A 20606-nucleotide genomic window follows, 5' to 3' on the forward strand; every position below is an offset into this window, starting at 1 on the left:
TAAATCTTATGACATTTATAATGAGAGAAATAAAGTGAACTTTCTATTCATCAAATAAGAAAAAAAATAGTACACAAATATTTTGTACAATTGTACACATTAAATGTTTCTTGAGCAGCACATGCATATTAGAATGCTGTGTGAACATGACGGTTATTGTAGTTCTAGACTGAATGTGAACAGAAACTTCTTTTAAAAACATTAAACATCGAACATACATTTACTCATCTCTTGCACAAAAACTTTCTGTAATTCTCAAAATGAATAAAAACAGTGAAATGCAATCTCGGAATTGTATGCAAACCCATAATTAACTATATTAAATTACATAAATATACTTTAATTTCACTTTATTATCCAGTGTCTTTGCTGCTGACCTTCAATGATCTAATTCAACCATATGCAAAAAAAAACTTTAGAAATAAATAAGTGTTGAACTTTCTACTCCATACTCTGTATTCCAGAATGGCAGCAGAGCTAAAAGGATTGTTTGAGCTGCGCCCTCTACTGTACAGGTGTAAATATGCATTTCCTTCAGCCTGAGGCTTTTTTATTTCACATTTAGTGTGAAAGGCCCTTAACATTTGCCCTAAATACAACTTTTTGTTGTTATTAAAAAACAAACAAGCAAGCCCAGCCCAGGTGTGAAAAAGTTTTAAGCTTAAAATAATCTTAAACGTAAGACATCAAAGATAGTATTCTCCTGGTATTTTAGGCAGTATGACAAAGGTAAAGCTTAAAGAAGGACAAAAAGAAAAAAAACTTCAAAATGAAACTGATATGGATATCATATTGGATGAATGACTTAACTAAATTATTTATTTTATAGTTTGACCAATATCATTCTTTTCAATTGACTATCAAAAATATCTATCTAGTTCTCCAAAGTAATACATGACTTATTAAACTTCATCTATCAAGCATTTTATACAAAGAGAAATTGATGCTTTGAATGAAACTTTTTTGTGGTTTTATTCCATTATGTTTATTGCTGTTTAAATGGTGCTTCGATAAAGAACTCTTAAAATTGTAATACTATGACCAGACAACTTTATAATTCACCTTTATAATTTGCCTGTTGAAAAAGTTAGTTCAGGGAACGGAATGTGGAAAAAATATGTAACACAACATAAATAAGATGTAACACGAGTTTAATTGAAGTTGCAGAAAGATATTTTTTATGAAACTATCAAAAGAAATCAGTTTAAAATAATAGAATAATATAATCTTTAAAAAAAAAAAAAAAAAAAAAAGATACTGGCAGTCTAAACAGTTTGATTTTGTCTAATGGCTGGTACAGAGCATTCTCTTATATGTACTTATTGCATTCATGAATAACACAATTTCACATGTTATATTGGCCACTGACACTGGAATGTCATCTCCAAACTACAAGGATGAGGAAACACCACATCTCGTCTATGCAAAATCTACATCTTCCAGGTAACAAACGTTTTCCAGTGAAATGCAAAGGTTGCAGTGGATAAACTTCAGATTAAAATAAACCAGAAAGACTTGAGAAAAGGTACAACTGATCATAGATTATAAAACTGAATTTACAAACAGCTGGGAAATAGTTCTCTGAAAAAGTGGACCCAACACTCAGTCCACTGGTGCTGAAGTACGGTTGCCCTTATAGGACGTAAGGGAGGCACTGGCATGGTGACGTCACGGAAGAACCGATGAACAAGGGCATTCTTTGCTGAGATCCTCTTGTTAGGATCATAGATCATCATTTGCTGTGGAAAAAAAAAACAGATGTTAAAAACAAGAAATATTCAAATTAGAGGTTGACCGATTCATCGGTTTTGCCGATTCATCGGCACCGATAAGTTGATTGGTGGAACGATCGGTTATCGGCAAAAATCCATACCGATAGTTTTTCTTGGTTGCGTCCGTTGCTGGAGCAGTTGATGCGCTGTCATTACACAGTATGAGAGTACTGAGAAGGGTCTGCCGCCATAACACAGAACGAGAGCGGCCTCTAGAGGCGAAATAAAAACTATCACTGACACCTGGTGTTTATTTTAACGTGAGGCTGCGCGCAGCACGGAGAGAACTGACACAGTAGATGTGCATTTAAAACACAGACAGCGAAACGGTATGAATACAGAACACTACAGTACGTGCTGTCATATCATTATAAAGTAATTCATTTGTTGACTAGATGCTGCATTAGCAGAGAAAGAACATCAGTATGTTTGTTGTCAAGGATGAGAGGACGTTAACGTAACACTGACAAAAATACATGCAAATCCAACCCAAATGTTTAATGTTGCAATTGTTACCATCTATTTGCATTCGTTTTTATCCAGCTGGTCACTTTTATTAGCCGGCAAAGTTGCATGTTTAAAGCTACTGACGTGATTGATATTGATATTGATATTGATATGTTCATGCAGCCGACAGAACCATAAACAAATACAAACCAGAAACGCATTCAATTTCAGTTTTTTTTTTATCACTGTAATACGTTGTTATTTTGATTAGATAATCATCAATTGTTCTAAAATAGAAGCAAATAAAGAGACTGTACATGTAATATACATTTATGTAATTTTAATGCTCTGTCCTTTACGTAGACATTTAAAGAGGCCCATTTTTAAGCATGACTGTTTAGATTTACAGTACAGTCCAAAAGTTTGGAACCACTAAGATTTTTAATGTTTTTAAAAGAAGTTTCGTCTGCTCACCAAGGCTACATTTATTTAATTAAAAATACAGTAAAAACAGTAATATTGTGAAATATTATTACAATTTAAAATAACACAAATAATTTCACAAAGTAATTTATTCCTGTGATGGCAAAGCTGAATTTTCAGCATCATTACTCCAGTCTTCAGTGTCACATGATCCTTCAGAAATCATTCTAATATGCTGATCTGCTGCTCAAGAAACATTTAATGTGTACAATTGTACAAAATATTTGTGTACAATATTTTTTTTCAGGATTATTTGATGAATAGAAAGTTCAAAAGAACAGTGTTTATCTGAAATCTAATCTTTTGTAACATTATAAATGTCTTTACTGCCACTTTTGATTGATTTAATGCAACCTTGCTGAATAAAAGTATTCATTTCTTTAATTTCTTTTCAAAAAAATAAAAATAAAAATTCTTACTGACCCCAAACTTTTGAATGGTAGTGTATAATGCTACAGAAGCTTTGTATTTCAGATAAATGCTGTTCTTTTGAACTTTCTATTCATCAAGGAATCCTGAAAAAAAAAGTACACAACTGCTTTCAACATTGAAAATAATCATAAATGTTTATTGAGCAGCAAATCAGCATATTAGAATGATTTCTGAAGGATCATGTGACACTGAAGACTGGAGTAACGATGCTGAAAATTCAGCTTTGCATCACAGGAATAAATTACTTTGTCAAATATATTGAAATAGTACACAGTTATTTTAAATTGTAATAATATTTCACAATATTACTGTTTTATCCTGTATTTTTAATTAAATAAATGTAGCCTTGGTGAGCAGACGAAACTTCTTTTAAAAACATTAAAAATCTTAGTGGTTCCAAACTTTTGGACTGTACTGTATATGAAATGGTAACACTACAATAAGATTCCATTTGTAACATTAACTAAGGTTAATAAATACTGTAGAAGTATTGTTTATTGTTAGCTTGTTCAACATTTACCAATACATTTTTAAATGTAGTTAATTTTTATTTTATCTGTTAACCTTAGTTAATGCACTATGAACTAATATGAATGATCAAGGAACAATTGCTCAAATATTAATACATGCTGTAAAAATGTATATTGCATAATGCATATAGTTCATGCAAGCTAGCTAATACATCCTTGTTAACAAATTTGCAAAGAGTTACCAATGAAATTCACATACATGTTTCTTGGATCTAGCTAAAGAAACACATTTGGGACCGGTTTCACAGACAGGACTTGGCCTAAGCCAGGATTAGGCCTTATTTCAAAAAGGGCATTAAGGTAGCTTTTATAAACATACTCTAGAAAAAAAACATTACTGATATGGATCTGGAGACAAAACAATGGCTCTGACATATTTTAAGATATGTCAGTGCAAGTTGATTTCAGTTAAAACAGCTCAAACATGCATTTTAGTCTGGGACTAGCTTAAGCCTTGTCAGTGAAACCAGAGGTTGATCTGTAATATTTTAATGTTTAAATAATTTTTCTGTAGAATTTGTTCTGTAGAGAATTTTAATATATTCATATTTATATATTTCATTTAGCACATTTTCATGGTTCAGCACTGTTTTGTTTTTTGTAGTAAAATTTTAGTTTTAAAAACTATCGGTTATCGGTGAGTACGGCCCAACTTAGTTATCGGTATTGGTAAAATCCACTATTGGTCGACCTTTAATTCAAATCAAATAGACAGATAAAAATTGTGGAATATGGGTCGAGGTGTAAAATTCAATCGCTTGGTTAAAAGTAAGAATGGGCAAGGGGTAAGGGTGTTTGGATCTCTTAGGGATTTCAATTCTGCCTACTGTTTCTGATTCTTATCGATTCCAGTAAGGTAAAAACAAAAAAATTTATGTTAAACAACAAAGGACAAAGAAATCGCACACTGCACTTGACTGAATGACTTTTCTAACTTTTATAAAGATTAATCTATATTTAATTTATACAGTGAAGATTATATACTGTGTTATTTTTACATTTGATTACTTTATTCAAAACATGTACCTGAAAAACATTGTTTATTTCATTTGTATCTTTGTTCTGTTGTATTTGGATTTGGATTATTTATTCTTATTTTATTACTGATTGTTTACTTGTCTTTAATAATGTTTTAAATCTGCATTAATTAGGCTAGTAGTTTTTGCTGTAGTGTAGTGCAGCTTGATGCATCCTGTAAAACTACAAGCAGCTCAATAAATGTTAACAACAAAGCAGCTTCACCAACCCCAGTCAGGCTGATACTAGACAAACATTGTTGCCCTCTTACCCCAAGGAGGTCTCGGCCATCTTCATCAAGAGGGGGCACCACTTTAGACAGGTCCTGTCGTGCCCACTTGGGAAAGGAGGGTTTGTAGTCTGGCATTGAAGTTACTCCAGGCCATATAGATTCATCTGGAGTGCCGAGTGTTCGAAATATTCGGAAGAGCTGGTCTATTTCAGAGTCTCCAGGAAACAATGCCCTCCGAGTAATCTGGTATGAAAAGCCAGACAGTAAATAAACATCTTAAGCCATCAATAAAAGCAAGATGATAAGATGTGTACATAAAACAAATAATAATAATACCATTTCAGCAAAGATGCAGCCCAAACTCCAGATGTCAACAGCTGTAGAATAATATTTACATCCCAGGAGAATCTCTGGAGCTCTGTACCACAAAGTTACCACCTATGAAAAAGGATCAAATTAAGGCAGTTACAGATCAGTTGTGCAGAACACAGGGTTTTTCCTGGGTAGCTTAAGTACATGCAGGGTTTTTCCTACATTGAAATCTTTTTGTTCCACCAAAGCCTTATTTGATCAGTTATTGAGTGTTGTTTATTAGTGATGCAGATGACTGCTGCGCTGACGGACAGAACGAGCAGAGCTCCTCCCTCGTGCACGCGAACTCTCTCTGTCTTCAAAGTAAGCACTGTCTTTGCACTCTCTCTACATCGCACATAATAATCTAAATCGACTGACACGATGCTAAAAGTTCGGAAGACCGAATCCATGTTTCACGAGGCGCTTTCGGCGAATGTTTTTCCTGAATAACCGCTGGGTGTGAACAGTGAATAGAGTGAATAGAACGTCACCTCATCTTCTCTGACAGGCTTCCCGTACGTGCAGCTGACATAAACCACACTTTCAGTGAACAAAAAGACAATCCTATCCAGTGGTGAAGTGTTTTCTGTGTTGACAAATCTTTTTCGCACACAATGCGTCAACGTCCGCTAATGTCCGATTCGTGACCTAATGACTCACAGACAGAACAGATTTATTTTAATGAATCATGAAAACAACTGATCTGCCCATACGGTCTATAACAAATCATTTACTCGAACAACTCTTAAATGAGAACAAACGTGTGCTTACCCCATTTAGCAAGAGTGGTTAGTAAAATTAGCCTTAATAATCCACAGGTTATTTTCAGGTTATTTAAAGCTGCAGTCCGCGATTTTTCCTCTTTGTCGCCATCTCTTGTTTAAAACCTGCAATTGCAGTCATATGCGGAACAGTTATCTGTACGTGCGTTGTGCCTCGGCACAGCTCGTCAGCGCGGATTAATCTAATGTTTGCTGTCAGTCACCGCACCGGTGTGGATACTGTACTTCAGAATCACAGATTCTACATCTTGAAAGTAAGAATTTTCACTGGAAAATATCCAAATGACAGAATGTCTGTGGTGTCTGTGACATGTCTGTCACCACTGAAGACCATTTTTGACCCAGGAAAAACCCTGACATGGTCATCCACACAGGCAAAGTTGGATGATAACAATAGCAATTCATTAATAATTTTATATTTACACAAGACAAGAGTCATGAAGGCTCTAATAATATAATTTGATTCCTTAATAGCAATCTATGTAGGCTTGTTGTTTCAAACAAGCAAACATAAATATTACATAGATTAACTTATATTTTCCATATTATAATTTAATCTTATCTTGTGTGCTGAATTGTCTTTAAAAGTAGAGATAAAGAGAGTCTCCATTTTAAGTTTTTTTTAAAGAGGTCACAGGACCTTATTTTGTGCAGCAGTAAGTGTCTATTCTGTTTTTGGGATTGATATGACAACACTTGTTGATTTAGTGCTGGTCAAAAAGAAATACTGGAGAATTGAGAAAGGCACTAAGATTATTCAATAAACTCCTCACATTTTTAATAGTGATTAATAGTGAACAAAAACTCCACTGTTTAGACAGTTTAGACTCATTATTGGCCAGCTCTTGCATCAGCATCATACTCATGCGTCGTGCTGCTCAGGTAAACAGCATCGGCTAATAATGAGTCTGCATTCTGACATAGAACCTGGAAGCGCTGAATGTAAACAGCGCAAGAGAATGACACAGAAGAGAAGATATTGTTGAATAAAGTTATTTTGTTTTTGCACACAAAAAGTATTCTCATCACTTCATAACATTAAACGTGCTATATTCGATTTCTCAAATTCGTTGTTGAACACTGTTAGATATTTGAAAGCAACTCAAACAAACCCACCCCTCTCTTCATTGCTCCACCTCCAAAACTTACCCTCCAATTCTAACCACCCTGCTCTGAGTCAGTCTCGAACCCTGGCTCGATCGCTGCTGGTATGCGAGGCGAATGCACTACCAATGACGCTAAACACCACATTCTCTAGCAATCGTCAGTGTGCAGTGGTTTACTTGCACAACTCTCACTATCTGGCCACTGTTACACACACAATGCGAGTGGATGTCTGTTTATCACAGCTGACGCTCAACAAAATGCTTCACGAAAAAAAAAGCGCAGTTGATGAACGAACGACAAGGAAGCACAAAAAATGAACGTACAGTACACAAGAGTAAATACAAACAAGTGTTCGTTGTTAGTTGCCAACAGCACAGAAGCTCCAGACAATCATGACACCCAAACCCAGTGTTACTCACATAAGAAGGAATCAAAGCAGCCTCCGCTTCTGTTTTCAGGCCTTCCCTCTTAGCTCTCTCCAGTGCTGGAAAGCTTTTCTAATATAAACACAGGTCCTAAAGCACTTGCCCAGGCATAAACCTTCATTCCAGTCATATTCTTTGGAGCTGTTTTGTATTGTGTCCAGTCTCTCTTGTTCTGCAGTTTTTTTTTCTTTCTTATTTTCAAATCTTCCTCTTGCTCGTTCTCTCTCCTCGACCGTCATACGCCCACTAATGCTGATTGGTTTGTTGTTGGTGTCGGCCCGACTAACCTCCAAACAGTGCATCTGAAATAATACGGAGTCCCCCTTTAAGGTTGAACCACTGCAGTCATGTCAACCTGTTTTAAAGGGCATATTGCAGGTTAGAGCTTCAGTGATTCAATGTATAGAAAAATAATGTATGAAATAGATTTTTTGAAAAAACACATATAAATACGCTAATTAGGCTTCTGGAGTCATTTTTTGTGAGAAAATTTTATGAGAAAATTTTCTGAAAAATGCCAAATAGGAAGTGACATAACTGAAGGGAATGCGATCAATATAAACAATAGGAAAACAATGGATCGCAATGACAGTTCGGACGCTGAGGAAATTGTAAATGTTTATCCTTACTCGTATAACAAACCACAGCCATAGTCAAGAGAGCAGGGACAGGCCAGGATTCGACAGAACAACGGTCAAAAGAGACAAATTGAGCTGTTGTGTGAGGAGAACCAGTGGAGAACAGGGCAATACCAGTGTTAGCTTATAGATGTACACGTTAGCAAACGATATGTAACACTGTTCTCAGATCACAATATTGTACAGATTATTATGAATCAGGCAAAAGCAAAGCAAAGCTATTGGTCATCTAGGAGTAACGTTATTGATTACTAATAACAGAAACTAATAAACTTCCTTAATGTCTGTCCACACTAACGTTACGTGATATAGCGGTTTCTCATCACGACCGATTTGGTAACGTTAGTTACCAAAAATGCTAAAAAAAAACAAGACTTATGGTCCATTATTCACGTTTCATATCTCTGACGGATCCGTGATCATGTCTCCCGCCGGAGACTGAACATGCAGTGTTACTGTATGTGTTTCTTGTAATGTTATCCTTTATTCATTCATTATGTGTTATGAGTTTATTCCGTGCCGATCACTGTGTGGGGATGCATATGACGTTATGATTATGTAGTTGGGTGAACTTGAATGTATAGTAATTGTAATTGGAGTACATTACCAGCACATAATTCAAAACTGTTGTGTGTGAGTGTGAGACTGTATGCATTTGTGAACAATTTGTATTCATCAGTGTTGAAATTGATTCAAGTAAAACAGTGAAGAAGCATCGCGTGTGTAAGTTTATTAATTTAATATAATTATTTACAGTAGTATTACAATGTTGAACTGCATCATATCGCCGGGATGATAATAATCCTCCGGTCTATAATGAACGCGTTTATTGAAGCAGATGCAGAAGTGAAGTCCCGTCTCTGCACCTGCACAAACACACCGGCACAGAAGATAGCAGCGTCCTTTTTCTTGTTAGTAAACCTCTGGACTCGATGTCCTGACAGGCTGGAGTTTGTGCAGCCTCCACAAACACAATAATTTACCATGACGATGATAAACAAAAAACAAAAACTACTGAAAACACACTGATTCATGACCGCTGTCACCGAATACCAACCTGCTCTGCACTGAGTCAACACGGAGCTCGGTGATCGACTCCCTGTCGTGACGTAAAATGACGCGACGCTGAAAAAAAAAGCGTTTTTTACAGAGACCGTCACTTTATCTACTAAATTCATGCCCTTATGTCCTGCAAAACATTTTTAAACCCTGCAGTACCTTTTTATATGCTATTTTTGTACAAGGTTATATATTCATCTCGAAAAAAAAATGTTTAACCTGCAATATGCACTTTAATGGTGTCTTTAGTACCTTTCTGGACCTGAAAGTGGTCATTAAATTGCTGTCTATGGACGTGTCGGATACCTCTCAGATTTCATCAAAAATATCTTAATTTGTGTTCTGAAGATGAACAAAGGTCTTACGGGTGTGGAACAACATGAGGATGAGTAATTAATGACAGAATTTTCATTTTTGGGAGAACTAACCTTTTAACACCTCTGATTGGCCATTGTGAACAGACATGTCTTTGATTGGCTGCTCAACAGTTCAAAAACACAGTGTAAACAGAAACCTTCGACACTCTTCACCGAGAGCTCACACAAACACTAACGGGAGCATTTGAAAGCAGCTGCCCATCAGCAGTCATACTTGTGAGACGGAAAAGTGGAGTGAAATTAACTCAGTCTTTATAAGCTGGTTTCTTACGGTCAGTGAAATTTTGCCAGCTGGTGATTTTTTATTTGACAACTATTTTAAACCATTACTGCATCTGCTTAGTAATCTTTAGAGTTGCATGTTTAATCGTTAAAAGACCAATGGGAACTTATTCCTAAATGATTCGGCTATGTCAATTAATCCTTTGACAAATAAGATCACAGTGAACATTCAGATCTGCGCTGGCTCTGCTGCTGTGCTGACCCAGGGAGAGCAGTTGCCATGCATAGCTATGAAACAACTTCACAAACAGTCTTTTCAACAACACAGTATCATTATGTCTGTGTTACAATAATCCAAATGATCACAGAAGTACTGGGATAAAAGTTTATAGTTCAGATATAAACACTGACGTCTATGGTAGTGATCAAAATAGAGTAAATAACCATTTGAAAATAAATTGGCACTTCAAATAAAGATTGTATCTATTACATTGTTACACCAATAGGTGGCGAAAAGTGACTAGCTATGTTTACAAGGACACCTTTGTTTCAATCGGAATTAGTTCATCCAAAAATGAAATTTCTGTCATTAAGTACTCACCCTCATGTCGTTCCAAACCTTTAAAGGTGCCCTAGAATTAAAAATTGAATTTACCTCGGCATAGTTAAATAACAAGAGTTCAAGTACATGGAAATGACATACAGTGAGTCTCAAACTCCATTGTTTCCTCCTTCTTATATAAATCTCATTTGTTTAAAAGGCCTCCGGAAAACAGGCGAATCTCAACATAACACCGACTGTTACGTAACAGTCGGGGTGTACGCCCCAATATTTGCATATGCAAGCCCATGATTGAGGCATTACACAAGGGTAGCCAGTATTAACGTCTGGATCTGTGCACAGCTGAATCATCAGACTAGGTAAGCAAGCAAGGACAATAGCGGAAAATGGCAGATGGAGCGATAATAACTGACATGATCCATGATTACATGATATTTTTAGTGATATTTGTAAACTGTCTTTCTAAATGTTTTGTTAGCATGTTGCTAATGTACTGTTAAATGTGGTTAAAGTTACCATCGTTTCTTACTGTATTCACGGAGACAAGAGCCGTCGCTATTTTCATTATTAAACACTTGCAGTCTGTATAATTCATAAACAACTTCATTCTTTATAAATCTCTCCTACAGAGTGTAATGTTAGCTTTAGCCACACAGCATAGCCTCAAACTCATTCAGAATCAAATGTAAACATCCAAATAAATACAATACTCACATAATCCGAGAGTCGAGAGCTCGGGAGGGGGCGGAGAGCGCGCGATTTAAAGGGGCCGCAGCATGAATCGGCGCATTTCTAATGATGCCCCAAAATAGGCAGTTAAAAAAATTTATTTAAAAAAAACATATGGGGTATTTTGAGCTGAAACTTCACAGACACATTCAGGGGAGACCTTAGACTTATATTACATCTTGTAAAAAAACGTTCGATGGCACCTTTAAGACCTTCGTTTGTCTTCAAAACACAAATTAAGATATTTTGATGAAATCCGAGGGTATTCGATCCACACATAGGCAGCAACGACATTGCACCTTTTGAGGTCCAGAAAGGTACTAAAGACATCATTAAAACCGTCGACATGACTACAGTGGTTCAACCTTAATATTATGAAGCGAATACTTTTTCTGCACAAAAAAACAAAACAAAAATAACGAGTTTATTCAACAAATTCATCTATCCTCTGTCATACTGCTACGCTATTTTTGTTGTAGAGCTCAGTCCAGAGTTTAGCTCCAACCCTGATAAAAACTCACCTGCCTATAGCTTTCTAACAACCTTTCAGGCCTTGATTGGCTTGTTCAGGGGTGTTTGATTAGAGTTGGAGCTGAACTCTGCAGGACTGACGTTAGCCACCCCTGCTCTAGAGCAATGTTTCTGCCTCTCACCTCATGTGTATAAGTCCGTACAGGTACACCAAACGCTCTGGCCAAACCAAAGTCAGCCAATTTGATCTCGCCCTGAGCGTTGATCAGGAGATTCTGGGGTTTGAGATCCCTGTGAAGAACCCGATGGGAGTGACAGAAGGCCAATCCCTGGAGCAACTGGAACAGGTAACTCTGAACAAATAGACAGACAGACATTAGACATTATTCCCCACATTATTACCACACCTTCTTGGATGTTTAACAGTTGTGGGCTGCATTTCCCAAAAGCACTAATAGTTATACAACACATCCAAAAGTAAGTCACATCAGGACAAATTTTCATTGTTGAGAGAGAAAAAACCTGTTTTTTTACTTTAATTTTTAGTGATCGGATAGCTATCTGATTTGTTAAAACTGTTCCATTTACACTTGGCCACATAATATAAATACAATCTTCAATTCCCACGATATATGCAAATTCAACAGTTCACATCAATGAATATCACGTCAATGCAATAGGAGAGAGAGCGGCATCAGCACTGGTAAGATAATTAAGTCTCACTACTTTTAATGAACATGATGTGTTGAGCGTCTGCGATGTCAAACTTTAATTTATGGCAGTTTGCTAAAGAGATAACTATGGTGATGCAGTAGCGCTATCACATCTGGCTATAACATGTCATATAGCCTATAACATGCTCTCACAAATGTATTTTTTAACATTTTGGGAGGAGTAAAACTTACACATGTGGTTTCAACAACCAGATACATTACACTTGTCTAGTTTCATCTGAAATGTGTCTCAGACCACCTCCTGAAGCAAATTGGGTGATCGGATTTAAATCCGTCTCGAAAGTGTTTTGGAGGGCATTTACACCTGGTCTTTTCATGAACGGACAGCTATCCAATCAGAGAAATCGCATGAAGTGACTAGGTGTAAAAAGTCATATTTTTTATTACACTCAGAAACAACAAAAAAATACCAGTGAATAAAACAAAATGTCTACAAACACTATAAATATGCATTTTAGCTACCCTCACCCCTCAAAAATCATTTAAATTTATTGGTATACAGAACAAGAATTAAAAATAAAAGTATGAAATAAACAAATCATGGTCATTTATCATTAACAACATTATAAACACAAATCCTAAAACCTAAAGCAAAACTGAATTACCAGCATGTAGGAAATGAACTATTCAAATAAACTTTATATGCCTTATCTTGTCTAACAAGCACAAAAAAGCACATATGCGCAGAAGTGTAGCATTGAGGCGTTCATGCAGCACATCCCTTTAACGTACAATAAACGTTTTAAATTTGTTTGTTTTTTGTTTTGTTTTTTTACAGAAACTCGGCACAGAATGGTCCTAGTTCTAGCTCTAAAAAAGTTCTAAAAACTGACCTCTAGAGCACAATTTTAAGGTACATTCAGTGCTTCCCACAGGTTTGAAATATACTTGCGGTGCGGAAAAGGGCGAAAAATCCTCCTATACCCACGGCACAAAAATCATCTACTACATGTGACAAACAAATAATGTGTGATTTTTAACAGTATTTTTGAAATTCATTTTAATTACATAGCATATTACATTTAATTACATACTAATATTATGCATTATTATGCATTGTAAATTATGCAAAATTACAGCATTTAAATGGTTGACCTTTTCGTATGTTTTCCTTGCTGTCATATAGTGTCTCTCTCAGTGAATGGGACACAGATTTTACTAGTAAAATGTATAAAATGAATAATATATGTGTCAAATAATGTTCTTAGTCTTTTCTTCCTGTGGGAGAGACTACAATAATTTACTATGAATTAAATGGAAATCAAATATTGTGTAACCAAAATACCAATGCCCAAAAGAAAAAGAAAAAAACTTGTGAAAAAAAGCGTGTGACTTTTAATTATAAACAAGCCCGAAATACACTGGGACTCTTATTTTGAAATGTCTGTACTATTGTAGGCTGATCCTTCAGATTCTTACAATCATCTAAAACATTTTATATAAAGGCCATGAAGTAGACTTTGTAATAATTCATCAACTTGAGTTCATTAGCAATCGCTTGGCATAAATCTGCGCTTTTCATTGATTGAGAATCACTTTGAAGCAGTCTGAGTGACTTTGCAACATGCAGCGCCCATGGGAATGCTAGCAGGAGTAAACAGTTCTGACGCACACATAATGAGCAGGTACGAAACGACTAGTTATTCGATCGCGGATGGTTTCATTATCTTGCACAGATATAAAAGTATAAGAGGATAAAAATAATAAAAGCAAAAATGTGTCTCCAAATATACTTGGGCAGCCATGTTCAAAAAGCTCATTTTTCTTATAATTGTTGCAGTACCTGTTTTGACCCTCTGTCTGAACGCTCTGTTTTAGAACCCACTTTCCAAAAAGTGCAGTTTGCTCTGATTGGTCAGCCAACTCCAGTCTATTGTGATTGGTCTAGTGCTTAGAGAGTGTGTCAGAAATGTAATGCATCTTACCATAACCGGCAAGTATCAGCTCTGGAGGCTTCCTGAGGCGCTGTAAACACTACTGTAAATATGCTAACTAAATACATTTTAACCACTGTTTTCTTAAGTTTGTTCACCTTAGGAAGGAGGTTTACATTCCAGGTGGAAAAACTAGCATCTCTTGAACATGGCAACAACATATTACAACAATGCAATACACAAAAAAAAAAATTAAAGTAAAATTTTTCAAACAGATTAAAGTACAAAAAAATTATAAAGAACAACAGGTAACACTTTACAATACATTAGTTAATGCATTAACTAAGATTAAGAATGAGCAATAGCTACGTTTGTTACAGAAGATATTATTTTTTGTTAATGTTAGTTAAGAAATACAACTGATTGTTAGTTTTAGCTCAGGTCCATTACAACTTTTGATTTTAGTAATATTATTAAACATTAACTAAGGAATTAACATTAAGATTAATGAGTATTGAGTATTTTTCATTGTCAGTATGGTAATAATTAATTAACATGTTAACTAATGAAGCCTTAGGTCACTAAGTGTTACTGAACAATAACAAATAATCAGAACATTTTCAATCATTATAGGGCATGTTGTAGTCCAGATTAAAATATAAAAATGTTAAAGTTTGAAAATAAATAGCATATTAAGTCTTTAAGTATTAAGTATTTGTGCTGTGATGAACAACATTGCAAATACAAAAAACTGAATGGCTGTTTGAAGCATTTGAAATACTGTACAGTAGTGCAGCTGCTTTGTTTACGCCGTTTGCAGGGTAATCACTTCATTTCTGCTGTTGCATCAGCGCCCTCTGCTGTCAGAGAGTGAACGTGCACTTTCATTCAATGTGTCTCCTTCACTCGTTCCGCCATGTGGTGCATTTTATTATTTGTGCATTTTAGACACTTAATGGGGAAAGTATTCTTAAAATGCATTTTAAAAATTGTAATAATATTGTGCGTATTCATTATCGTGATATATCACATTACCGAATATCGGCACGTCTAATCCGTTCAGTCAGATTTTGTGCTGCAAACATGCATGACAGCTTTTAAAGGATTAGTTCACTTTCAAATTAAAATTTCCTGATAATTTACTCACCCCCATGTCATCCAAGATCTTCATGTCTTTCTTTCTTCAGTCGAAAAGAAATTAAGGTTTTTGATGAAAACATTCCAGGATTTTTCTTCATATAGTGGACTTCAATGGAGCCCAAACGGTTAAAGGTCAAAATTACATCTTGAACTAGCTCTCTTCTTCTTCTTCTCTATTAGAATTCCGGTAGTGTAGACACTGCTAAGTGTATTACTGCCCTCCACAGGTTAAAGTTTGAACTAATTGTTATATACTTGCACTAGAATATTGTATATGACAATTTAGTTCAAACTTTGACCTGTGGAGAGCAGTAATACACTTAGCAGCGTCTACACTGCCGGAATTCTAATAGAAGAGAGCTAGTTCAAGATGAGCATTTATGGTTAAAACTTATAAATTAAAAAAAAAAAAATGCATGGACAAAAAGCAATGGTTTCTCTAGATTAGACCCTTATTCCTCATCTGGGATCGCTGTAAACTGTAATTTTCACCTTCAAACATTTGGGCTCCATTGAAGTCCACTATATGGAGACAAATCCTGGAATGTTTTCATCAAAAACCTTAATTTCTTATTAACTGAAGAAAGAAAGACATGAACATCTTGGATGACATGGGGGTGAGTAAATTATCAGGAAATTTTAATTTGAAAGTGAACTAATCCTTTAATTAATCCATACTGGAAAATAATCATGGCCACCTGATGTGAATTATACAAATAATTTTAGTACGGCCATTCAAAACATGAGTGTCAACCATGTCGCGTAGTAAAGTGATCACCAACAGAATCATTTTGGGCAGGGATTAATGTAAACACAGATATATCGGCTACCAGTCATGTCTAAAGGGAATGTAAACAGACGTGACAAAAAAAAAAATTCTGATATGGTCAAAAGATCAGATCTGTGCACAAAGTCCTGCAGCTTAAACGCAGCTCTAAACTCACCTTCACGAGTGGCAAGGATATGCCAGAAACAGAGGATGAGTCCATAAACCTCTTCAGGTCTTGGTGAAGAAATTCAAACACCAAGTAAAGCTTATTTTCTGTGTGTATCACATCACGCAACCTGTGGGCGAGAAAACAGCCACTGTAAGACTTAAGAAGTTGATTTAATCTACATTATGATCTGAACAGAGGACTAGTTTTGTATTGGTTAAAATAATGAATAGGACTAAGGTTTTAGACATTGCTCATACTTGACTATGTTTGGGTGATTGAGCTCTTTTAGCAGAGAGATCTCACGTATGGCAGTGCTGGGAACACCTTCAGTTTCCCTGAAACCAAACAAATAATCATGTCAATCAAACACATCCAACATATAAGACAAACATCTGTTTATATGGCTAGTGAACCTCATCTAACAGCCTATTAAATTAGTTAAAGGGATAGTTCAGCCAAAAATGAAAATCATCCCATTATTTACTCACCCTCAAGCCATCCAAGGTGACCATCTTCATTCAGAAGAACAGAATCAGAGTTATATTAAAACATTTCTTGGCTCTTCCAAGCTTTATAATGGGAGTGAATGGTACCTTAGAGTTTGAAGCCCCCAAAAAGAGGGAATCCAAAGGACAGAGCAAAACAAAACACCGGTCACAAATATAAGAGAAGAGGAGCTTGAGTTTGTTGCCCAGCCCTACTTGTTTGAACTGCGAGAGGCGTCTACTCTCACCTAAGCTTACGCTACATCTACATCATGCATCGGGTCAGAGGTTACTCTTCTGTCGGAACTAGACTCGTGTACGGCCGTTACCGGAAGCCAGTGATTATGGTTTATTAAGTTATAAATATGGATATTTGTCTTACAAAAACACATCAGTTCACTTCAGAAGGCCTTTATTAACCCCCTAGAGCCATATGGATTACATTTATGATGGATGGATGCACTTTTTTTGGGATTCAAAATCTAAGGTACCATTCACTCCAGTTACTAAGCTTGGAAGAGCCAGGATATTTTTTAACATAACTCCGAGTTTGGCTGAAACAATAAAATCTTATACACCTTGGATGGCTTGAGGGTGAGTAAATTATGGGATAATTTTCATTTTTGGGTGAACTATCCCTTTAAGATTAGTTAAATCAGGGATCACGAAAAAGCAATGAGCACTATAACATTTATAAATCTAGGTTAATGTTAATTTCCACGTACACATTTTAAATTTTGCGTTGTACACCGAACAGGCATAACATTATGACCACTGAGAGGTGAAGTGAATAACACTGATTATCTCTTCATCACGGCATCTGTTAGTGGGTGGATATATTAGGCAGCAAGTGAACATTTTGTCCTCAAAGTTGTTGTGTTAGAAACAGGAAAAATGGGCAAGCGTAAGGATTTGAGTGAGTTTGACAAGGACCAGATTGTGATGGCTAGATGACTGGGTCAGAGCATCTCCAAAACTGCAGCTCTTGTGGGGTGTTCCCGGTCTGCAGCGGTCAGTATCTATCAAAAGTGGTTAAAGTGAACCGACGACAAGGTCATGGGCAGCCGAGGCTCATTGATGCATGTGGGGGGCGAAGGCTGGCCCGTGTGGTCCGATCCAACAGACGAGCTACTGTAGCTCAAACTGCTCAAGAAGTTAATGCTGGTTCTGATAGAAAGGTGTCAGAATACACAGTGCATCTCAGTTTGTTGCGTATGGAGCTGCATAGCTGCAGACCAGTCAGGGTGCCCATGCTGACACCTGTCCACCGCCGAAAGTGCCAACAGTGGACACGTTAGCATCAGAACTGGACCACGGAGCAATAGAAGAAGGTGGTCTGGTCTGATGAATCATGTTTTCTTTTACATCATGCGTGCGTCACTTACCTGCGGAACACATGGCACCAAGATGCACTATGGGAAGAAGGCAAGCCGGCGGAGGCAGTGTGATGCTTTGGGCAATGTTCTGCTGGGAAACCTTGGGTCCTGCCATCCATGTGAATGTTACGTTGACACGTACCACCTACCTAAGCATTGTTGCAGACCATGTACACCCTTTCATGGAAACGGTATTCCCTGGTGGCTGTGGCCTCTTTCAGCAGGATAATGCTCCTGCCACAAAGCAAAAATGATTCAGGAATGGTTTGAGGAGCACAAAGAGTTTGAGGTGTTGACTTGGCCTCCAAATTCCCCAGATCTCAAGCCAATGGAGCATCTGTTGGATGTGCTGAACAAACAAGTCCGATCCATGGAGGCTCGACCTCGAAACTTACAGGACTTAAAGGATCTGCTGCTAACATCTTGGTGCAGATACCACAACACACCTACAGGGGTCTAGAGGAGTCCATGCCTCGAGGGGTCAGGGCTGTTTTGGCAGTGAAAGGGGGACCAACACAATATCAGGAAGGTGATCATAATGTTACACCCGATCTGTGTATATTAACATTGTTAATGCATTATAAACAAACATGAATTAACAATGAACAGCAGTACATTTATGAACCTATATTAACAACTTTAAATTAAGGCTCATTATTTGTTCATGACACTAACTAATGTTAACAAAGTGAAACTTTGTAAAGTGTTACCATTATCTGCTTGAACATTAAAGTGTTTTAAATGAGCTTTGACAGATCATCTCTTTAAGAGGTGAACAGATTTTTAAAAGCACTTATACTCGTAAATCACGAAAGAGTTTCGTTTTATCGTTCATAAACATAAAATATACAGTTTAGATTGTGACTGTATGCGAGTTATTTAATTCTGAATGGCTTTTCGACTACACAAAAACAAATGACAAACACTTACGTGTCTAAACGAATTTTCTTCAGCGCGACAGTCTCTCCGGTGAGTTTGTTCTTGGCTTTATAAACCACCCCGTATGTCCCTTCTCCAATCTTTTCCACTTTCTGAAAGGACTCCATGTCAAACTCCCCCTTTTCCGGGGAAACTTCCACTCTAAATCTATTTAAAACAACAGATGTGTGGCGAGAGTACCTTTGGTAGCACAACGGCGATCAGAAACATTAAAATCGTTTATTTAAACGTTTATTTAAATCGTTAAAAAAAAACAGACGATCGAAAGTCATCACAACTTAACATCAATACCGCCAATTCCCGCGTTTCAAACAACACGCCCTCGCGACAAAGCGCAGAAAACAGGCCCCGCCCTCCGACCAACAGAAGAACCGTCAGCCTACCGTGAACCAATGAACTGAGCAAAACAACAAAGACCTCCCACATTACGTGAAGACCGACCACACTTAAAAGAGCTCGTCTCATGAGTAACCAATGAACTGAGCGAGAAAAATAACGCCCGCCCTTTTTACGGTTCTGCCTGGCCTCAAACGAACATCATCAGTTCAAACTATAAACAGATTTGGCTGGCTCTGTTCCTATGGAAGTTCATTTCGTACACTTCATACAAAAATCATAAAAAAAAAATTAAAAAAAAGTCACAACTATGAATTATTAAGTCGAAAATGTGACAATTACTACGTACGCCCTTTTTTGACTTTTATATCATAAATATGACGTAAAAAGTTAAAATTATGATATAAAATCTAAATAATGACATGTGTAATAATTATGACGTATTAAGTCGAAAATGTGACAATTACTACGCCCTATTTTTGACTTTTATATCATAAATATGATGTAAAAAGTTGAAATTATATAAAATCTAAATTATAACATATGTAATATAATTATGACGTATTAAGTCGAAAATGTGACAATTAATACGTACGGCACGCCCTATTTTTGACTTTTATATCATAAATACGTAAAAAGTTGAAATTATATAAAATCTAAATTAGAAATATCTAATAATTATGACGTATAAAGTCGAAATTATGGTATACTATTCCCTAATTTTGACTTTTATATCATAATCAAGATGTAAAAAGTTTAAATTATGAGATAAAGTCGAAAATATAACATATTAAGCAGTAAGTGACATATATTAAGTTAAAATACTCCGCCCAAAATTATTCATACTAAGTAACAGTTAACATATTAAGTCAAAATTATGAATACTACGCCCTACTTTTTGACTTTTATATCATACTTGTGGCATAAAGGATTGAAATTATGAGATAAAATCAAAATTATATGATATAATCATTATGACGTATTAAATCGAAATGATGGCATATTATGCCCTAATTTTGACTTTTATATCATAATAACTATGACGTAAAAAGTTGAAATTATTCATACTAAGTAATAATTGACATATTAAGCCGAAACTATGAATACTACGCCCTAATTTTTGACTTTTATATCATAATTGTGAC

At 36.1% G+C, this 20606-nt stretch overlaps 1 protein-coding gene across 2 annotated transcripts; it reads right to left on the minus strand.

Annotated features, from left to right (window-relative positions):
• Nucleotides 1–959: 959 nt before the first annotated feature.
• cdk2 (cyclin-dependent kinase 2) lies at nucleotides 960–19547 on the minus strand. Of its 2 annotated transcripts, XM_048172481.1 has the most exons (7): nucleotides 19117–19544; nucleotides 16583–16660; nucleotides 16332–16452; nucleotides 11822–11992; nucleotides 5250–5351; nucleotides 4953–5156; nucleotides 960–1739 (listed from the first exon to the last, which is right to left on the minus strand). In XM_048172481.1, the coding sequence occupies exons 1-7, from the start codon at nucleotides 19230–19232 to the stop codon at nucleotides 1557–1559; spliced, it is 975 nt and encodes a 324-aa protein (XP_048028438.1). In that variant the 5' UTR covers nucleotides 19233–19544; the 3' UTR covers nucleotides 960–1556. The 2 variants fall into 2 exon arrangements, with proteins under 2 accessions (XP_048028438.1, XP_048028439.1); XM_048172482.1 differs by lacking the exons at nucleotides 960–1739; nucleotides 4953–5156; nucleotides 5250–5351 and adding an exon at nucleotides 9216–9344 and having other exon boundaries at nucleotides 19117–19547.
• Nucleotides 19548–20606: the final 1059 nt, after the last annotated feature.

This window comes from Megalobrama amblycephala, linkage group LG21, assembly GCF_018812025.1.
Source record: "Megalobrama amblycephala isolate DHTTF-2021 linkage group LG21, ASM1881202v1, whole genome shotgun sequence".
Lineage (NCBI taxonomy): Eukaryota > Metazoa > Chordata > Actinopteri > Cypriniformes > Xenocyprididae > Megalobrama > Megalobrama amblycephala.